At 40.1% G+C, this 18,429-nt stretch overlaps 1 protein-coding gene across 1 annotated transcript in view; it reads right to left on the bottom strand.

Moving 5' to 3' along the window:
• The window catches only part of PDE11A (phosphodiesterase 11A), a gene marked incomplete at both ends in the record, with an annotated part of 109,370 nt that extends 91,386 nt beyond the window's left edge, over positions 1 to 17,984 (bottom strand). Inside the window, 2 exons of the mRNA XM_083865812.1 lie at positions 4,614 to 4,772; positions 17,187 to 17,984. Of these exons, the coding sequence (XP_083721938.1) occupies positions 4,614 to 4,772; positions 17,187 to 17,984 (957 nt within the window). The remainder of the gene's footprint in view (positions 1 to 4,613; positions 4,773 to 17,186) is intronic.
• Positions 17,985 to 18,429: the final 445 nt, after the last annotated feature.

Here is an 18,429-nt window from a genome sequence, read left to right as displayed (position 1 = left end):
CCATTAACACAAAGCAACAAAGTAGCTCACAAGTCTAGGAAAAGACATATTTATATTTGAAAAAGTATATAATTCACTGAAATATCCCTGCAATACATCTTAGCCAGGTTTCCATACCTCAGAGATAAAGATGTCCAATTCAAATATTAACCACCAGTCTCAGAAGAGAGGTATTTATATAGGGAAGTTTTTGTTAAGTTTTGTGTATATTTTGAGTTCTGTAATTAAAAAGAAATCTAGACTTCCAGCTTAACTTTAAAGCATGGCTGAATTTATACAAGGCTAAAAGAAGTCCATGCAAATGTCTGCCATGGCAGTAATTTTGTGCTGTTGGTTGCAAACCAATGATGTTAAGCTGCCTTGATAAAGCAAATATCCTATTGGCAAATTGCTTTAAACTCCTCCAGCAAGACAGTTCAGTTACTGTGATTTATTTTAATTTAGATTTGTGTAGCAAGTACTTTTCGAGAAGTGTGCCTAATAGACCATTAGAGTTTTCCCAGATAGCTGTGGTGCTTCAGCACCTTCATCTTTCAAATGTCTTCATTATTTTAAGTCTTTTTTCAGCAAATTTGTCTCTTGCACTAGGAGGTAAGTGACATATGGGCCACATAATACCTTTGAGGATTATGCCATTTTTAAATAATAGCTTTTGGAGTCTCACTGCCATGCCAGAGAACCAAGGCAGGTATTAGCAGAAGGTTGTCACATACTGCAATATATGGAACACACAAAAAAAATCTTTATCTAATTTGTTCCCCATGTTCCTTTGCAGTGGATCCATCAATTATTTTCAGATTACTTTCTCTTTTTTTGGTAAATTCCACACATTCACAGAGCTGGAGTTATCATTTTCACAGCAGCCAGAGATGTTTGCCTGTTCTGGATCACTTCCTTTCCTGGTAGTTTTATTTACAGTTGATTACTTCCCTTAGATAAAGGAAAGGTCCTTACTGACTTTGAAATTGCTATCTGCCAGCGTGACTCTGAGCTCATCATGCAAAAACTCACAGAAAATGAATTATCAGGTATAGCAAAATCCCTGGAAATCATTCATCACTATGGTAGACCTGATGTAGGATATATTTAAGCTTTAACAACTACAGACCAAGAAGAGCACAACAAATTGGAAAATTCAGGATCACAAGGCTGCTATTAGGAATGTAAGAAATAAGATGCTGGAGCATGAGAACACTTATCTTCAAGCCCCCACAAACCAAATACACATCAAATAAATCCTGGAATCTATAGACATATATACTTCTTAATAAAACTATCCACAGAGCACAGGCAACCAAATTCAACCCTTCCCAAGTCTCGCTGCATTCAAACTATTGGTTTTCAGCAAAACCAGCAGGGTTTAATTTGAGATGGCAGCCCTGGATTCTTTCCCTGCAGTCAATTCACTTCTTTCAGATGAGGAGGATGTCAGAGGCAGGGAGAACCAGGATGCCAATTTAGATGACCATGGAGCTGCTGTTGCTGTTGTTAAGCTTCTCTGATGGAGGACTAGATTTGTCTTGGCACTGAATTTCAGAAGACTCTAAAGGGCAGACAATACTCTAAACCACAGACTGTCAAACTCTTGTTAGGTTTTTCTCACCAGCCCTGGAACAAGTATGACTCACCAGCAAACAGCACATACACTTAAGTGAATCTTCAGCACAGTACAGGGAATGCATGTTGGGTGCACAGTTCTTTCCAAGGGCTCGGGGCTTTTTATCTTTCTACTGATTGTCTGTGTGAATGAGCTGGTCTTTTCATTTGCAAAACACACAAAAGTGTATCACCTGCTATTTTTCCAAAAAGTTACCAATTACACAATGTAGTGTAATAGTGATGGCTATTATGGGTAATAAGGTATTATTCTAATATTGTTTATATCAAACTGAAAGTCTCCAAAATCAATCTGTTCAACTGAGCTGCTAATGTTGGAGTGACAAAATGCATTGTGACACTGAACATCTTTCTCTCATGCCTGTAGTTGTCATCTAATTCTGCACTTTAACAATGAATTGGCTCAAACATCCCTAACACCAAAAAGAGAAAAGAAATTTGGCAGTGGGAAACAATATTAAATGTGGAAAGTTCACTTCTATTTGTTCTTAGTGCTATGCTTTTAACACTGTGGTCAGACATGTAGAAGAAATCCCGGAGAATTTGCCATGAAAAACAAAACCAGAAGAACTTTGCAATATAATACTCCATTTTAGATACTGCAAAATATAAACTTGGTTACAGCTTGAAAACATTAAAAACTCCTCAAACCTTAAATATTTTATTTGCTATTAACTTTCTGAGAACAACTAAGAGTACATAAAAATGATGCTAGCATCTACTTAATTCTAATTGAAAACATAAGTCTTTGTTTCCTATTGACTCAAGGCAGCAGTGCCGCCAAGAGATGTTTCATTATACAATATAGTCTTACTGTTTTATAAAAAAAACTCCAACAGATTATTTTAATTGCTTCACACAATATCAAGAGAGGAACGACACTTGCAAAAAGAGCCAGAGTCAAATGATACTGACATTTCTCTGAGAGGGTTTCAGGGGTAAGAAAAAGAAGAAAAAGACTGCTAATTTACATTTTCATTTTCTAACCATTCTGAAGCTGCTGATTGTCAGAAAGTGCAGCACCAACATAAAGCTGCATATAAGTCTTTTACCAGCTATTTATCAGGCTTTTCTGCACAAGCCACCTTAATACCCTGGCTACCAAAGTTTTCTTATTCTGAAGAGGGTTTCTCAGTTTTCACCTCACAAACATCTGTGTTGATATTATGGTTAAAAAAAAAAAAAAGTTTGCTAGTCCTGCAAGACAGTTCTTCTGAAAGTATGTGGTCTCTTGCTTCCCAGAGGTACATCATACTTTCTAGGTTACCAACTGAATAAAAAAACTTAAAAGCATGGGTTTTGAAATAACAGCACATGGACTGCCAGCCTCATTAAATCCAAGATCTATTACAGGGCAAAATTATGGTTATGTTCTCATTTACTTTTCCATAAATCTACATGTCAGAACCCATTCAATATATCCTTGAAGAATTCTAACATAGTGCTTATAACTATAACAGGGATACAAATTACTAAAAACAAAATAAAGATGACAAAGTATGGGCAATTAGCTGATTTCTAGATAATATTTGGTAGTCACTGAATGGAAGCAAATGCCACAGCATCAGCATCAAATATTCATATATTAGAATATTTAAGTAATGCACAATTCAATGTACACAGTTGTTTTGCTAGATGAATGTATAATAATCAAATGTAGGATCCATGTTAAAAGCTGTATTTTAAACAAAATTCTCTTTACAAGGACAGTACTAATAAAAAGAAATGCTGAAGCCTAGTCAGGAAAGGTTTTATTTCATTTAGTTACCCATTGAGGCATACATTGCCAATAAATCAATACTCAACATCCAGGGTTCTCAAGAATCAAAAGTAACTCAGAAGCAACCTACAGTTACACAAGTTTAGATAGCTCCTAAAGAAGGAATTTAAGAAGTACTGGATAACTTCAGATAAAGTACCATTGGAAAAGAGAGTTTCAATCTGAATTCAATCCGAATCACTATGCCAAATCAGTTATACAAACATCTTGCTGAAATAAAAACCAAGAGTTAATTATTTTTACTAAAAAAGGGGGTGTAAAACACTAACTGCATTTGAATCAATATAAAGAGCTTTTTGGAGGAAAAGTCTGCCTCTACCTACACTCCCACAAAAAGGAGATTCAGCGCTATTTCAAATACGCAGACGAGTAGTTCCCTATTACTCCTTAAAGGAGATTCCATTCCTCTCTCCTGGGCTGACAGAGTTACAGTTCTGCTCCTCCCCAGTTTGCTGCTCTCTACCATTCTCTTCCCTGGTCACGTTTTGGCTTCATGCACATTTTCCCTCCAAGGTCAGCTGAATACATTTGCCTTCAAGAGCAGCAATTTCCTATTTCCCCCTGTCTTTAATTCAAGTTCCTTTTTTGCAGATGCTTCTACTTTCCTGCCTTTTGAGCTCACTTTATTCTCCAAATTCCACCTGAGATACACATACCTAGTGTTCCTTCCAAAGCTCTTTGTCCTTTTGTCCTTAAGTATTTGAAAGTCACAAATATTTTAGAATAACAGATTCGTATATACATCATTTCCTCTAAGATAAAATTTGTTTTGCATATGCTACAGGCATTTATCCCATGGAAAGTACTAAAAGAAGATCTTGAGTTTTAGAGTCAGCAAGCTTAGGAGTGTCTCTGTGATATTTTCCCCCAAAACTCATTCTTACAGGTGAAGTTGTCAAAAATAAAGTCTTCCTACAAAGATCTACTGCAAAAAAAAGGTCTGCATAAGATTAAGTTGAAATTTCAGCCAGAGACACTCAGACAGAGTGTCTTTCCAGACCACTTACAGAAGAGATTTTTTATTTTCTTTTTTCTTTCTTACTTTTATTACATTTTCTCTCGGAAACAACAAAAATATACACTTTTTATGCACTTCCAGAAAAAACATCATCAACACAAATGATGTGCTATTTACTGATTTAGATTAAGTCTTTAGACAAGTCTGCTGAATTAGAGAAAAAAATTAGAAAGCATGCAAAAGTAAAGGTAACATTACCTTTTCATCATCATCAGAAAAAGGGGCACCTCCTGGAGTCTTATTTATTGCTTGGGCAACACCAATAATCTCTCCATCACTGTTTCTTATGGGCATGCACAAGAGTGACTTTGTCTTGTATCCAGTCAGTTTGTCAATCTCATCATTAAAGCGTCGATCCTTTGAAAGAAAACAAGGAAATATTAACATACATTTCATATATCTAAGCTCTCTTCAGAACAGCAAAGTACTTTTCTCAATGTCTGACATGGTATTTTTCAGTAGATTTAGGCTGTTGCTTCTCTGTTATCAGCCCATTCTTTATTAGCTGTTTTTCCTCACTTTTCTCAGGGGATCAGTATAAGATTTGCCATTACATAATCCCATTCACTGAAGTCCCACATTTATACCTCGATTAGAAGAATGTCAGCAAAGACTGATACCTGCCATTAGTAGTGTGACCATACATACACACTTCCGCTAGGCCCTGCTGCCATTTCACACCCATATTCTGTAGATGCTCACCATGTCTCCCTCAAGTAAATGGAGATGCTTTTTGGCCCATTCCTGTCTGTTGAAGTAAGACTGGTTATGTGGACTGGTATTCCAATGCGGTACAAACACGTTCTCAAAGAAATGCAGTCAAAACCTCAGCTCTTTCTAGAAAACTAAGTACAGGAATGTCTCTGTTCAAAAAAGGAACTGTACAGCAATCCATTCTCTGGAACAGTAAAGCCCAAACTGCAGATCATAAAGTAACTCAAACGAGGCTGAAAACTTAAGAGGTAGTGCTGACATCACTTTTTTTCATCTTGGTAGAGCATAGTCTTCAACAGCTCTTCTATCAGCCAGAAAGGAAATTACTGCTTTTCACTGGCAGCAGCTCTGCTCCTCCAGGGTGAAGTTAGGATTGTGCTGCAGGCAATAGTTATAGCCAGTTCAGACTCTCCCAACATGAGGGAACTAAGCTGTTGTACAAAATTAGGCACAACTTTTTGTTTTCAAAATTTTAAACAATATGGGCTGTGAAATAATGCCCATATTTGTCTCAAGTAATGAAAACAATCCACACAGTCCTTAATTTGATTGTGATGAAGAAATCATTAATTTTTTACTGATACTAAAAGCTGACAATATTTTTTCTTGACAATTTTATATCTATTTCTATTTTCCTGTTGTAAATTCTAGATGCTATAAAAATAGTCTCTTCTAGTCACTTTGAGACATGATTTAGAAATGCTTTATTTTTACCCACTATAAAGATTAACATATACATTTGGCTTCTTTATTACTTATTGCACATTTTCCAACATCTCAACCAGAAGGAATTAATGCCAAATGTACCAAACAACTTTTTTGGGAGAACCAGAACTCCCATGATGGATGTTTTTTAATAACAACATCAAGGACACAGATCTGCCTGATCTTGTGATCTTTCCATATCCTTCTAAACACTTTTATATCAACTTCAAAAGAAGCTGAACTGTTCTGCACCAAGAGAATCCTGCCTAGAAAGATATGGTTCTTCTGCAACAGAAGAAAGGAAAATGCAGTGCAATTATCACACAGTAGGCTTCACTAATGGATAAATTAATTAGTTATTTCAGTACTTCCTGGTAATGTCTGAATGACTATTTGGAATTAGTTGCTGTTGCTGATATATTAATAAGATATTTTGTGCCACTGAAGAGACAGTCCTTCCTCTACTAATCTTGTACTAAGCAAAGCAGAGTATATGGGGAGAACACTGAAACAAGTGTGCCTTGAGTAGCAATACTGCTGTTGATTGACACCTAATGGGCCTTACAAAAAAGCAAACTTTCCAGGGGCAGTTTAACTGAAAAAGCCAGCCATTGCTCACACCAAAAGTGAGTTGAGATTTTCTCATCAGAATACACTCCATACATGTGGTGCATGTTGTCATTGCCTTCTCAGCAGGCCTCAAGATTAACACAAGAAGTGCTGTTTGATCTGCAGGGTGTGGTGGCACACAGGACAGGACAGGGCTGGTGAACCTGTCTGAATGACATACACACAGTACAGCTGCCAGTGTTAGCAACAGATGTAATGATCAGCTATGGAGCCACTGTCCCTTAGTGGATGCTCTGGGGTATGGATGCTCAGAGACACGAGGTGGATTAGCAGTCTGAAAAGTGTTGGTGTTTCCTTTAATGTACAGCTCATTCCTGCTGTGTTGCTTCTCTTTTCAGGCAGATCATGGAAGTTTCCTGTTTGCATCTCTCACTGGAACATCTATACTAGGAGGAAGCAAGATACCAGATTATATCCACTGATGCTAGAGAACTGGATGACCTTTTGCAGAAGGGTACTACATCTTGGAGCCAAAACTAAAGGTACAGTAGTCTAAGAAAGGTAGTGCATTTAATCGGAAAAATGAAACATTACTCAGAAAAAACTCAGTAAGTTAGTAAAAGCTGAGAATCATCAAGATGTGAAGTGAACCTACCCCTAATCTTTTGTGGAAAAGCATGCCACGATTTCATTTGGGTGGCATTTGAGAAAGTGATGAAGAGAGATATATAAGTGAACAAAATAAAATGCTGTTCCTGGCAACATTGATATTGTTGAACCATGCAATATGAGCTGAAAACATTGACTGGATGACCTGCATTATGTCCCAAACCTCTTACCCCACACTCTCTTCTTTCATCAGTTATTGTCATAATAGGCAGGATCTAAGAGAAGTTTTACTGAGTTTAACAGTACCAATAAAAACTTTAATGCCCAGGTGTGAACTGTGATGGCCAAGAACAAACAAAATTTATACCTCCCTCTCCTCACAGCATAGTAACCTTGAGCAAGGAGGCCTGTTTAGCAGCTGATAACAAAGCTGGTAAATCAGAGAGAACCTCTGTCAGATAGCAAACATTTTGAGATTTAAACTGTATTATCCCACATGTTGGAACAGCCTGCAACACAACAGGGTCCTCAACTGCACCAGGCTCCTGGGTAGTAAGGAGGAGTCTCAGTGTTTATGACAGCAATGCAGCACTTGTTTTGAAGTTTTTTACTATTAAGATATATATTCGGAAATCAGGGGCAGACCAGATAAAAGCTTTTAAGAGAGAGACTTCGCCATAATTGTAATTGTACTTACAGTATTTTTATGCAAGAACACTCATGAATTAAAGTCTTCCACTGACTGTTTAAAGCATTACTAAATACTGCTTTGGTTGCATATAATGAGTTTTCTACACAGAGATATTAAAAATGTGAAGGCCGAGGCACTTGTAACTGGAATTTCACATCTGCCATCAAGGAAAAGTTACTCTGTAGGACAAACTCATCCCAGTCTTAAGGATATTTATTGATTGTAAATGTTACCCTGTGAAAGGGGAATGAAGTAAAGACATAGAAGAGGGCAAGTTTGATCCAGTGCTGGTAATCCAGTTACTTGCACAAGAACAATGTAGTCCCAGGTTTTTGGACATATTTGAAGATTGCCAGTGAATGAGAACAGACAAATATCTTCATGGTTTAATTCTGTAGAAGACTAGATTAAGGTATAGAAAGGTTTGGGTGGGTTTTGTTTTGTTTTGTTTTTTTGGTTTTGTTTTTTTGGGTTTTTTTGTGGTTTGTTTTGTTTTGTTTTGTTTTGTTTTGTTTTTTTTTGTTTTGTTTTGTTTTGTTTTGTTTGTTTGTTTGTTTGTTTTTGTTTTTGTGGGGTTTTTTTTGTTTGGTTGGGTTTTTTTGTTTTTGTTTTTGTTTTTGTTTTTGTTTTGTTTTGTTTTGCTTTGCTTTGTTTTTCCCATTAGGGTTCTAGAATCATATATTATCAGAATATCAACTTTCAACTAAATTTTGGCTTCTGAGCAGTTTCATCAACTGCCTTTTGGTGTTGATTTTCAGTTAAAGTTGGTATTTCATACACTGTTAGCAAACATAGAAGTTTCATTGTGTTTTTCTGGTTTTTTTTCAACATAGGATAACTGAACTTAAAAACAGGTGTTTTTATAGCCTTATCAAAACTATGATATGCTCATTTTATGTGAGCATTGTTACCATGATTTAGAACAAAAGAAAGAAGTATAGCCCTAACCCAAGTTAGCTAAGAATCAAATGTTATAATGGAGGATGAAATCTGCTTGACAACACTTCCAGGAATTAAGTCTTCATGACAAAGCCACTTCCTCTTTCTTCAGTATCTAAGGAAGGTGTTTAATCTAGTGAAATGCACCAAATGCCTCAGCCAAAGCTGACAGCTAGCAGAGAAAGCCATTTTTGATTTCATGATTTAAAAACACCTTTCAAATTTTTTCATGACACAGAAGAGAACACTACAAAAAAAGTTCAATTAACAGGCCTGGTCTATTATATTTTACCATTTACAGCATGGTTTTTTGTGGTTGCTTGGGTTTTTTTCTTAGAAAGGGCTCTATTAAAACAAATAAACAAACAAACAAGCAAACCCCAACTTGCCTCAAAATTTCCTGGATTATACTGTATTTAAGTTACTGATTAAGTTGCATGAAAAATAACTAAAGCAAGTATTATAATAGCATCGTTAATACCTGAGTATTACTGTAGTACCAAACTGCATGGGATAGACAAGTTTGAGTGAATTTATAGAAAGCCATCCTTCAAGAACCTTTACAAAAATGAAGAAATTGAAGTTGGAAGATTTCATAACCTGATTCACTTTCCTAATCACACTTCCTATAATTCATAAGCTTTAATAGGAAGAAAAAAGAGCAAGAAAGCTAAAAGAGCAATCTAAAAGACAGCAAGTCCTCTAGATTCAGAGCATAACATTAAAAAAGCTAAATACAAATAAAAAAATTAGGGCATACAGTCTGTTCTAGATACACTTTTCTAAAAATCACATATGGCGCAAATTACATTGTGCATAAACAGGAAACAAAACCCAAGCAATAAGCCACTAAAGGAGATATGGGGAAACCTTGTAGACTCACATACAAAACACAAGTTATAGAGCAATCTCTGGAGAAACTTCCATGTAAGGACTGAATAGCTGCAGCTATTCCTGTCATCTTTCCCAAAATCTGTAAATCCCCAGAGACAAAGGCAGCAGGAGAACAAACTAGTACCAGGCAGCAGCATTGCAAACCTAATTCTCCCAAGTAAATAAGCACAGTCCAGTTATATTGTGACTATTTATACAGTGACAGCAATATTTCTTATAAGAAAAAAATTACTACAATAGATAGGACACATGAAACAGCTCAGCCAACTCTTTATTTCTTTACTCCTGAAACAATTCTTATAAAAGGAGAGAACGTTGCTCCTCAAAAAAATTTAAGTTCTAGATTTAAAACTAAAACCATATGTAGTCTGAATTTATAAAGTAACTTACTTTGAAAAAACAGGAAAGGTGTTTATTTGTAACAATGCAATACTAAAACATTTTAGTGGGGTTTTTTTCCCTCACATATGTCAGGAGTTAGGGGCTTTGTTTAGTTTGACAGGTGGGAGTGTCTCGTATGATTTATACCCCTTTTCTGAGCAGTGTTTCAGTTATTAGTTTGACAATGGACATTAGTAACACTCCATGTTTGTCTAATTATGACTTGCACAAAATTAATTTGAAAAAATCATATAATCATCTTAAACAGGAAGAAAAGACTTTATAAGCACTAACAAGTCTGCAAACACAAGTGCCTAGCTAATAAGCATAATTACAGTTCTTGCTTCATAGTCTGAAATGATCAGCAGTAGGGGTTAGAAAATATTCCTCTATAGGACATTATCTATGTCCGTCCCATAAGGATTTTTTCTTCCTTCAAAACAAACTCCCGGAGATCACCAATAGCATGACAGTGAGTCAAGTTATGGCCTTATACACAGCAGATTCTGTGCACTTCCAGTCTGATTGTATCGCTATTAAATAAATTGTTTACAAGGAAAAATATTTTTCCTCTAATTTCCAATATTTAGAGATGGCATCTGGTTACTCCATCACGGTGGTTCTCTCTCCCCTCCTGTACCAGCCCTGACTGATGCCCCACTGGGCACCAACTACAACCATGCCAAAGTTCCCACCTTGTTCCAACATTTCTTTGAGACAGGGCTTAGTGCTGACCTCCTAAATATTCATGATTCTGTATACAAGACATATACACACAGGTGACTTCAGAAAGCTAATACTGCTCTGAGCAAGGAAACCAACAAGAGTCCTGGGTGTTTCAAGAGAAATGTGTGTATGGGTTTAAACCTAGCACCTGCTGGAGATTACTTGGGTGGGCAACACAGTTTCAAGTGTTACAGCAGCAGTCTTATTGTGACAAAGCAGTGGCTTTTGTTATTGACAAGGCAGCATTCATTTTGAAGTGTGCACTCTAGAGACATGAAGCTCAGACTGCTCAGAGTTGCTGTTGCCCTGTTAACACATAACTGCTGAGCCATTATTTTCATTTATTTTTCATAGTCTGCCAATAGTGATTTTAGAAAAATAAAACAAATTAACTTGCATAATGATGCATGTATACTTCTTAAATTTGTTATTCTACAGAAAAGCTATACAATAGCATACAACTGTAAATAACCAAAATGAAACAACCATTTGTTTTGAAAAATTGAAAGCCAATCAAGCAGAACACCAAAATCATTTACAACACAAAACTACAGCTTTACTCAGTCTTGTGCTTGTAACAGAACCTCAGCTGAAATATGAAGGGCCAAATCCTGCAGCTTTTTATCCTTGTCACTGACTTGCTGTCACCAAATATATATACTACTTTCTCATGAGGAACTATAGACCACAGAATGTCACCAGTTTCACATCTGTCCTACAAAGACATTCTAGAGAGGCCAAAGAAACGGAAAACCTCTGTACGCTTCAGACAAATAGATTGGCTGAGCAACAAACCAGTTAATGTCTATCAGCTTACCAAAAGGAAAACTACCCCAGCTCTCCAAAAAGTTTTTCCTGCCAAAGCTCTGCAGGGCCAGCAGCCCAGACACCTGCTGCAGGAGGGAGAGCTGGGGACAAATGCAGGAACTTGTAGCCAAGAAGCCCCACCTGGGCACCCTGAGCACAGCCACTGCTGGCCCACCCACTGCTCATCCCAAATATCTGGGCATCAGATCCATGGTGAGCGCACCTGGAGCAGCAAGCAGTGGGTGAGGGTCCACAGAGTAATGACTGAGCAACCCTGGAGGACAGGCCACTGCCTGCCTAGTGGGGGAGGCAACCTCACCTGCTCACACGAGTGTGGAGGGAAGGTGTGACTCCTCACCATACCTGAGGGCTGCCCCCAGCATACACTGCACTGCACAGCCCTGTCTGTCCTGGGGGTCCACAGCAGCAGCATGAGGACATGAAACAACTGAGCCTTTGCCTTGGGCAAGTGTCCCTCTCCGTGTCCCTGGTGTCAGCCAGGAGCTCCTGCCCCTGACAGGTATCTCCAGAAAGCCATGGTGGTGTGACCTGGGAAGGTCTTAGGATGTTTTATGCATCAGTCAGGAACTGCTCCTGGAGAAGAAGACTTATGGAGTGAGGGAGGTGACAGGAGGTGAAGAGACATCCTCAGCCACTGCCCTGAGGGCTCTCTGCCTTTCCTTCCCAGGACCTGCCTCCTGTAGAAAGATCCCTCTCCCTCAGGCCAGCATCACTGTAGGATGAAGGATGAATTACATGTTCACAGCCAGTGGGGTGCAGACATAGGGATAATTACAACACCCCTTCACCAATTTACAGACATGTACTTAGAATTTCAAGATTTCCTAAATTTTGCATGATGGGCTGGGGTGTCCTTTTCTGCAAAGCACATCAGAGCATCTTAGTTTTTACTGTTGCAGTTATTTCCTGCACTCCCCATGGTGCTTCTGAGTCATATTTAATGTACAGCAAAGAAAATCTTTCTTTAATCTTTTTTCTGTATTACAGGGAAATTTTAAAGACCACTATGTATTCTGCTTGCCAGGTCTTACGATCTTTGCTCTCTTAAGAGCCACCTCTGTCCTTGTTAAGAGTCAACACTGAAATTCATATGGTTGGTGCCACTGTCCAATGCTGCTGAGTAGAACTAAGTGATTCCCACTTGCAGAGCTGAACCTCCCAGGCCCCAGGGTTTTAGTGCTTTAACTGCTCTTTGAAACTGAGAGAGACCCTGCTGTTAATATCTCTGATGATGAACAGCTACCCTGTGTAAGGAAACGTGGCTCCTGTCTCTTCTTGACCTTCTGCACCCACAGCCAGCCCCACACGGGCCCTTATGGGCTCAAAAGTTTGCACTCCTGAGCAGTAAGTCTGTGATGCTGTCCTGGCACAGCAGGAGACACTGAATGCCCAGAGCTCACCAGGAAGGCTTGAAAAAGACACTACCCATGTCTGTACCTAAGTATTCAAAGATGTTTAAAACCTGCCATGAAGGGCTGTGTGTGCATTAATTATGTTACACTTGGCCTAAGCTTGGAAGAGGTAACGGGAGAGTCCCAAACAAAGAGAGAGCTCAATTTGTTTTCTGCTTTCCTTGATTTCAGTTCCAGTAATGTGGTTACATTTTCTTTTTGAGGACTTGAGCTATATTAAAAAATAACTGGTCATATTTTACAGCACTTTCTCAAAATCCATGTCTTAGCGTGACTCCATTTAATATTTCTCCTCTTTGCTACATGCTTTATTAAAACATCCATCTGGTAAGCCATTTTTGTCTTCTGTCTTTTAAAGCTACTTTTTAAATTCCAAATTTAACATAAGATGTGCAGAAACTTTATTCAGCTGACACTGGAAAATGGCAGAACACATTTTTTACCACTTTCTGATATATGCTTACTATTCTAGAGGGTAATATTTTTTCCACTAGTTAGAAGGATTTGGGATGCTATTAAATTGTTTCCTAATTTTTTGCACAGCTAAAGGTATAACAATAACCAAACATTACTTCCAATTTAAAATGTTTATTATTTAAATACTGTTCTAAAAGATGGAAATACTGTTCTAAAAAAAATGAAATTATCAGTAATTTCAGCCAAACACCATGGATGTCCTGTGAGAAGTATGGATGACATGAAAAAATCCACAGCTTCAAACAGGAAAAAACCTAAAATTTGAAAACAGCTTCTAAGAACTACAGGTAATGGTCTCTGTCTGTGTACTTACAATAGGCTTAGTAGTCTTCATATATGTCGATGGAAGCTACATCTATTGTCTGTCAAAAGAAGCCTCAATGGACATTTAGGGCCCAAATTTCCCTGCCAGTATGATCTGATTCTTCTTCCAACATGTGTGCTCAAGATACAGTGCATTATTCTCATATGAAAAAGGAGTCAGAAATGCTTCCCAAAATTTACATATGGGAGCGTCCAAGGCCTTATTTTAGAACTTAAAGTGACTGAAAGTTTGATTTACAATTCAACTGGATTAATTTCAGGAGAAACAATTTTAGACTGGCTTCAAAATGAAAATGAAAGAAAGTATCAAATTGCTTTCCTTTTCTCAAATCCTCTGTACTGCTAACACTTGCATATCAGATCATGCACGTTACAGTTAAAATTATAAACTCACTTTCATCAAATGACTTTGCAATGTAATAAATAAAGTTTTTAATGCATGAATGAAATTTTTGAATCAGTTATATGACATGCATCTAAACCTTTCCGTAAATTATTTGCCAAATTCTCTATTGCTGTGAGCTCCCAAAAGTTTGTTCAGTCAAAGCTGCACTTCATAAATTAAACTACTGTGAGATCTTACATGCTCTTTGTTAGGTTAAAGAAGTGATTATTATACAGTTCTCCATATGTGATAATAATGCCTAACCTTGTATCTATGTATGTTTATTGAATTAAGAAAAATTGTTCACATTAGCAGATTCTGAAAGTCCCACTCAACAACAGTAACAATTACCTGGATTGTGGAAAAGCTCCATCTTATAAATGACTTCTTTTTTTTTGTATTTTTTTTTAGAAGAATAGATGTCTAATTGAAGTAGTGTGCTGTCTCCGATAATGACACAACCAATCATTTAAAAATACTTCCTGAAACAATCAGTCTGCTGGGCACAGGGGATTGCCTGCATGGAACACATTACAAGACATGACAGCATTTCAGTGTAATGCTGATTGCACTGAAGTACCATTAATGTCAGTTGTAGCTGACAGCACAAGCAGGCAAACCAATTTGTACTCAGTGGTAGAATTCTAAACAGTATTTGATCAGGCTCTGAGAAAATAGAGATTGTTACATAATAATAAAAAAATTCCCAATACAGTAAACTAGCTAATTGATGATACAGAAATATGTTTACCTATTTTAAACAAGTTTGGTTATTTGAAATACAAGCAAAGGAAGATTAAATTAATCTAGAAGTTCCTCTGACCATGTGCAAGGCCCTTTCTTGCCAAACAGTTAGCATCAGTGTGGAAACCCTCTTCAATGGACAAAAAAAAAAATGCTGCTCTGCTGTCACCCCTTTTTCTTCAGCACTACCTGACAATTTCCTGGTGGTGCTGGTTTTTTACCTGACAGTTGATTAAACACTTTCATCATCAGTGGCAGAAAATAATATCATATTTATTAATTTTTAAAGTGTTCCATTGTGAACACTACAACGACCTGAAACAGAACAGCTGTCACCTCTTCAGGCACAGGTACCTGGGCTTCCATAGGGCTCTTTATACCCTGAAAGCAGAAATGTCTCTTTTTGATGATGCACAATGGAATCTATCCTTGCCAAGTAAGAGAAGATAAACTGTACTAATTCAGTACAGTTAGTTAACTCAGATAACTGAAAGCAGGGCCCTATTTTATTATCAAGCAAAACTTTCATTACAGCTGGAAGGTCTTAAGTAAAAAAGTCAAAAAAAGTCAATCAAAGTAGGTCCACTGAAAGTAGGGAAGTTGCATTTGATGTAATTACAGGATGGACTTGGATTAGAACTTGCCCATCTACTTCAACTAATGTACTTAGGGCTTAAAGATACAATGAGCTGTATTATTTATAATATTTAAATTGATTTTGAATAAGAGCCAGAGAAAAGTATAGCATAAATAGCACTGGGAATGGCAACTGGATGGATTGCTTTTCACTTTTCTGTGGGTGAAACAGAAAACAAACTGTTCAAAGAAGCTGGACTCTTCCACAGGCAAGTGGACACAAAGTGAACAAACAATGAAGAAAAGATTAAACAATAAAACAATCTACATACCTAGGACTAGAAAACAATGCCCTTTCAGTGGTATTCTCACCTCCAAAAATGGGTGGCTGGAGCTATCCAGAGTTAGAAGGAGGGATCAAGTTCATTCCTAGCCAAACTCAGATATCCTTTTTCTGTTTAGCAAGTTGAGATTATTGCTTCGTCTACAATAGCAGATATTCTGGGAATTGCAGAGTTTTACAAGTGAAAGTAACAAAATCAGATTGCTTGAAAATTTGTATAATGCAGAAAGGGGAAAAGAAAGAAAGAAAGAAAGAAAGAAAGAAAGAAAGAAAGAAAGAAAGAAAGAAAGAAAGAGAGAGAAAGCCAGTCGAATTTTTTTTCAAAGGTGATCCAATACTCATTTTAGTCTGAACATTTTTACCATTCCCTTTGAAATCTGTGGGTTGGGAACCTCTGTCAGTCTGGATCTGTGAGATGCCTAGTATTTTTCAAATACTGCTTGACAAATAAATAAATAAATATTCAGCCCCAAATACCTATATCCTGGTTCTTCTTCTGTATTTAAAACAAATCTTATTTTTCAAGTTTCTTCCTTGTAGTCTGCTGTAAAGCATCGTAATTTTTAAAATGTTTATTAGTTTCATTATTATTGTAGAGTAAATAAGACACTAGGCAATGATTAGTACTAAAATTCTTCAAGATGTACATCTCCCACCTTTCTCAAGCTTTCCAAGATCCTAACTGAGAAAACGTGTCACTTTGTAGTTCTTCATTTTCTCAAGAACCTTCAATTGCTGACAGTGTCTTACACAAATAAACACTAGAAACAGACCCCACGGAAGAGAGGTAAATTACAAGCCAGGAAACTGAAGGCTCTGCTCTACATTGACACATTCGGGCAAAGGCTCGTCTATCCCTGTTGAAGCTAAGGGTCAAGCCAAGGGTCTGCCTTGAAGCCAGAACTACATTTTTACAATTCACACTGAAGCCTCCAAAGAAGTAAAAGGTGGGGGAGGTCTGTTGGAGAGTAACAGGACACTGGCTGTATCACTACTAGGAATAGGTTTGAAAACACGTACCATGTGGGCTGACTGGGCATATGCAAAGGTGAAAACACATGCTCTTTTGAAAGCAATAACATTTTTTCAGCAGCTGAGAGCAAGGGAACACTGAAACAGAAATTTAGGAACACCATCACTGGGACTGTCACGAGCATTTTTTTAAACTTTTCTTCAGCCGGTTCCAAAACATGCTTGAGAAACACACGAAGCGCCTGTCGCTCCTGCGAAATCCAGACACTGCTGTGCCGACTGTGGGTCCCCTTTAGCCCCATCGGCCCCAGCCCCGGGCGGGGCTTCCCCTCCCGCTCTCCCCGGTCCCCTCGGCACAGGCGGTGCGGACACCCGGCATTCCCGGCCGGGCCGCCCCGGGGGAGGCTGCGGCGGGAGGGACGGCCCGGGGGAGGCAGGGCCGGGCCATCGGGGGCTCCTCGGGAGGCCGCCCGGCTCCTACCTGATAGGCGTCGGGAATGTTGACCGTCTCTCCGTGCTCCGCCACGTAGCCGATGATGCCCTTGCCCCAGGGCACCTGCACCTCGTTGCTGTCCTCGCTGGAGCCGCAGGGCAGCAGCGGGGTTCCGGCGTGCACGTCGAAGAACTTGGACACCAGAGTCTTCTTGCCGGCGGAGGTGCCCTCCACGAGGAACAGGGATCCCCGGTCCGCGTCCACCATGAGGCAGACGAAGATGAGGATCTTGTAACTGAGGCTGGTGAGGTCCAGGTCGTTGGAGATGTCCTTGACAAGTTCCAGGAAGAACTGGCGCTCGTTGTGCTCCTTGAGGTAGCGCTTGTAGTCCAGGGCGGTGGGGGGGTACTGGGGCAGGCTGACGCGGGACTCCAGCAGGGCGCTGAGGATGTGGGCGGTGGTGGGGGGCAAGGAGCTGGCCTTCCTCAGCAGCGCCCGCCGCCGCACGCTGCTCAGCGGCTCCTGCGCCCGGGCGTGCACATGCTCGTCGTAGGTGAGGTTGACGTGGATCGCCTTGGAGCGGGCGAAGCTCTTCCGCAGCTCCTTCTGGGACGCTCGGCGCTGCAGCCCCCCGGGGCCGGGGCCGCCGGGGCCGCCCGCACTCCCCCAGCTGCCGCCGGGGCCGTCGCTGCTCCGCCGCTCCTCCGACGGGCCGGCGGCGGGGGCGGCCGGCGCTTTAGGGGGAGAGTTCTTCCTCCGCAGCCACTTCTCCACCAGCTCCGGGTGTCTCTCTAGGAAACTTTCCACGGCCGCCACGTCGAGGCCGGCATCGCCGGCGGCTGCCATGGTGCCGGCGGCGGGGGCGGCTCAGGCCGCGGGAGCCCCCGCGCTGGCCATGCCCCGCCGCCGCCACGTGCCGCCGCCGCCCCGACGGCCGCCCCGGGGCACGGGGGATGCCGCAGCCCCGCCGAGGGGCCGCTCCTGCCCCTTGCCCGGGCCCTCCTCGGCGGCGCGCCTTCTTCTCGCCTTCTGCCTTCCTCCGCGACCTCTTTCCTGCCCACCACTCTTTATTATTATTATTATTAGTAGTAGTATTTTTCTAGGTATTTTTTGTGCTTCCCGGTTTTCAGCCTCTCTCTAGCCCTGGCCTCGGTTCCCGGTTCTGGGCCGCTCCCCTGGCGAGTCGGGCAGGCGGTGCCGCCGCGCCTCTGGAGATGCTCCGGGAGCGCTCGGGCAAACCCCTTCTGCCAAGTGCTGTCAGTGCTGGCGGCGGCTCCTGCGTAAGCCAGCC

The sequence above is a fragment of the Zosterops lateralis genome, assembly GCF_965231275.1.
Source record: "Zosterops lateralis genome assembly, chromosome: 7".
Lineage (NCBI taxonomy): Eukaryota > Metazoa > Chordata > Aves > Passeriformes > Zosteropidae > Zosterops > Zosterops lateralis.
Note: the sequence above shows the minus strand (reverse complement) of the source record. Positions and strands in the feature narration are given on the sequence as shown.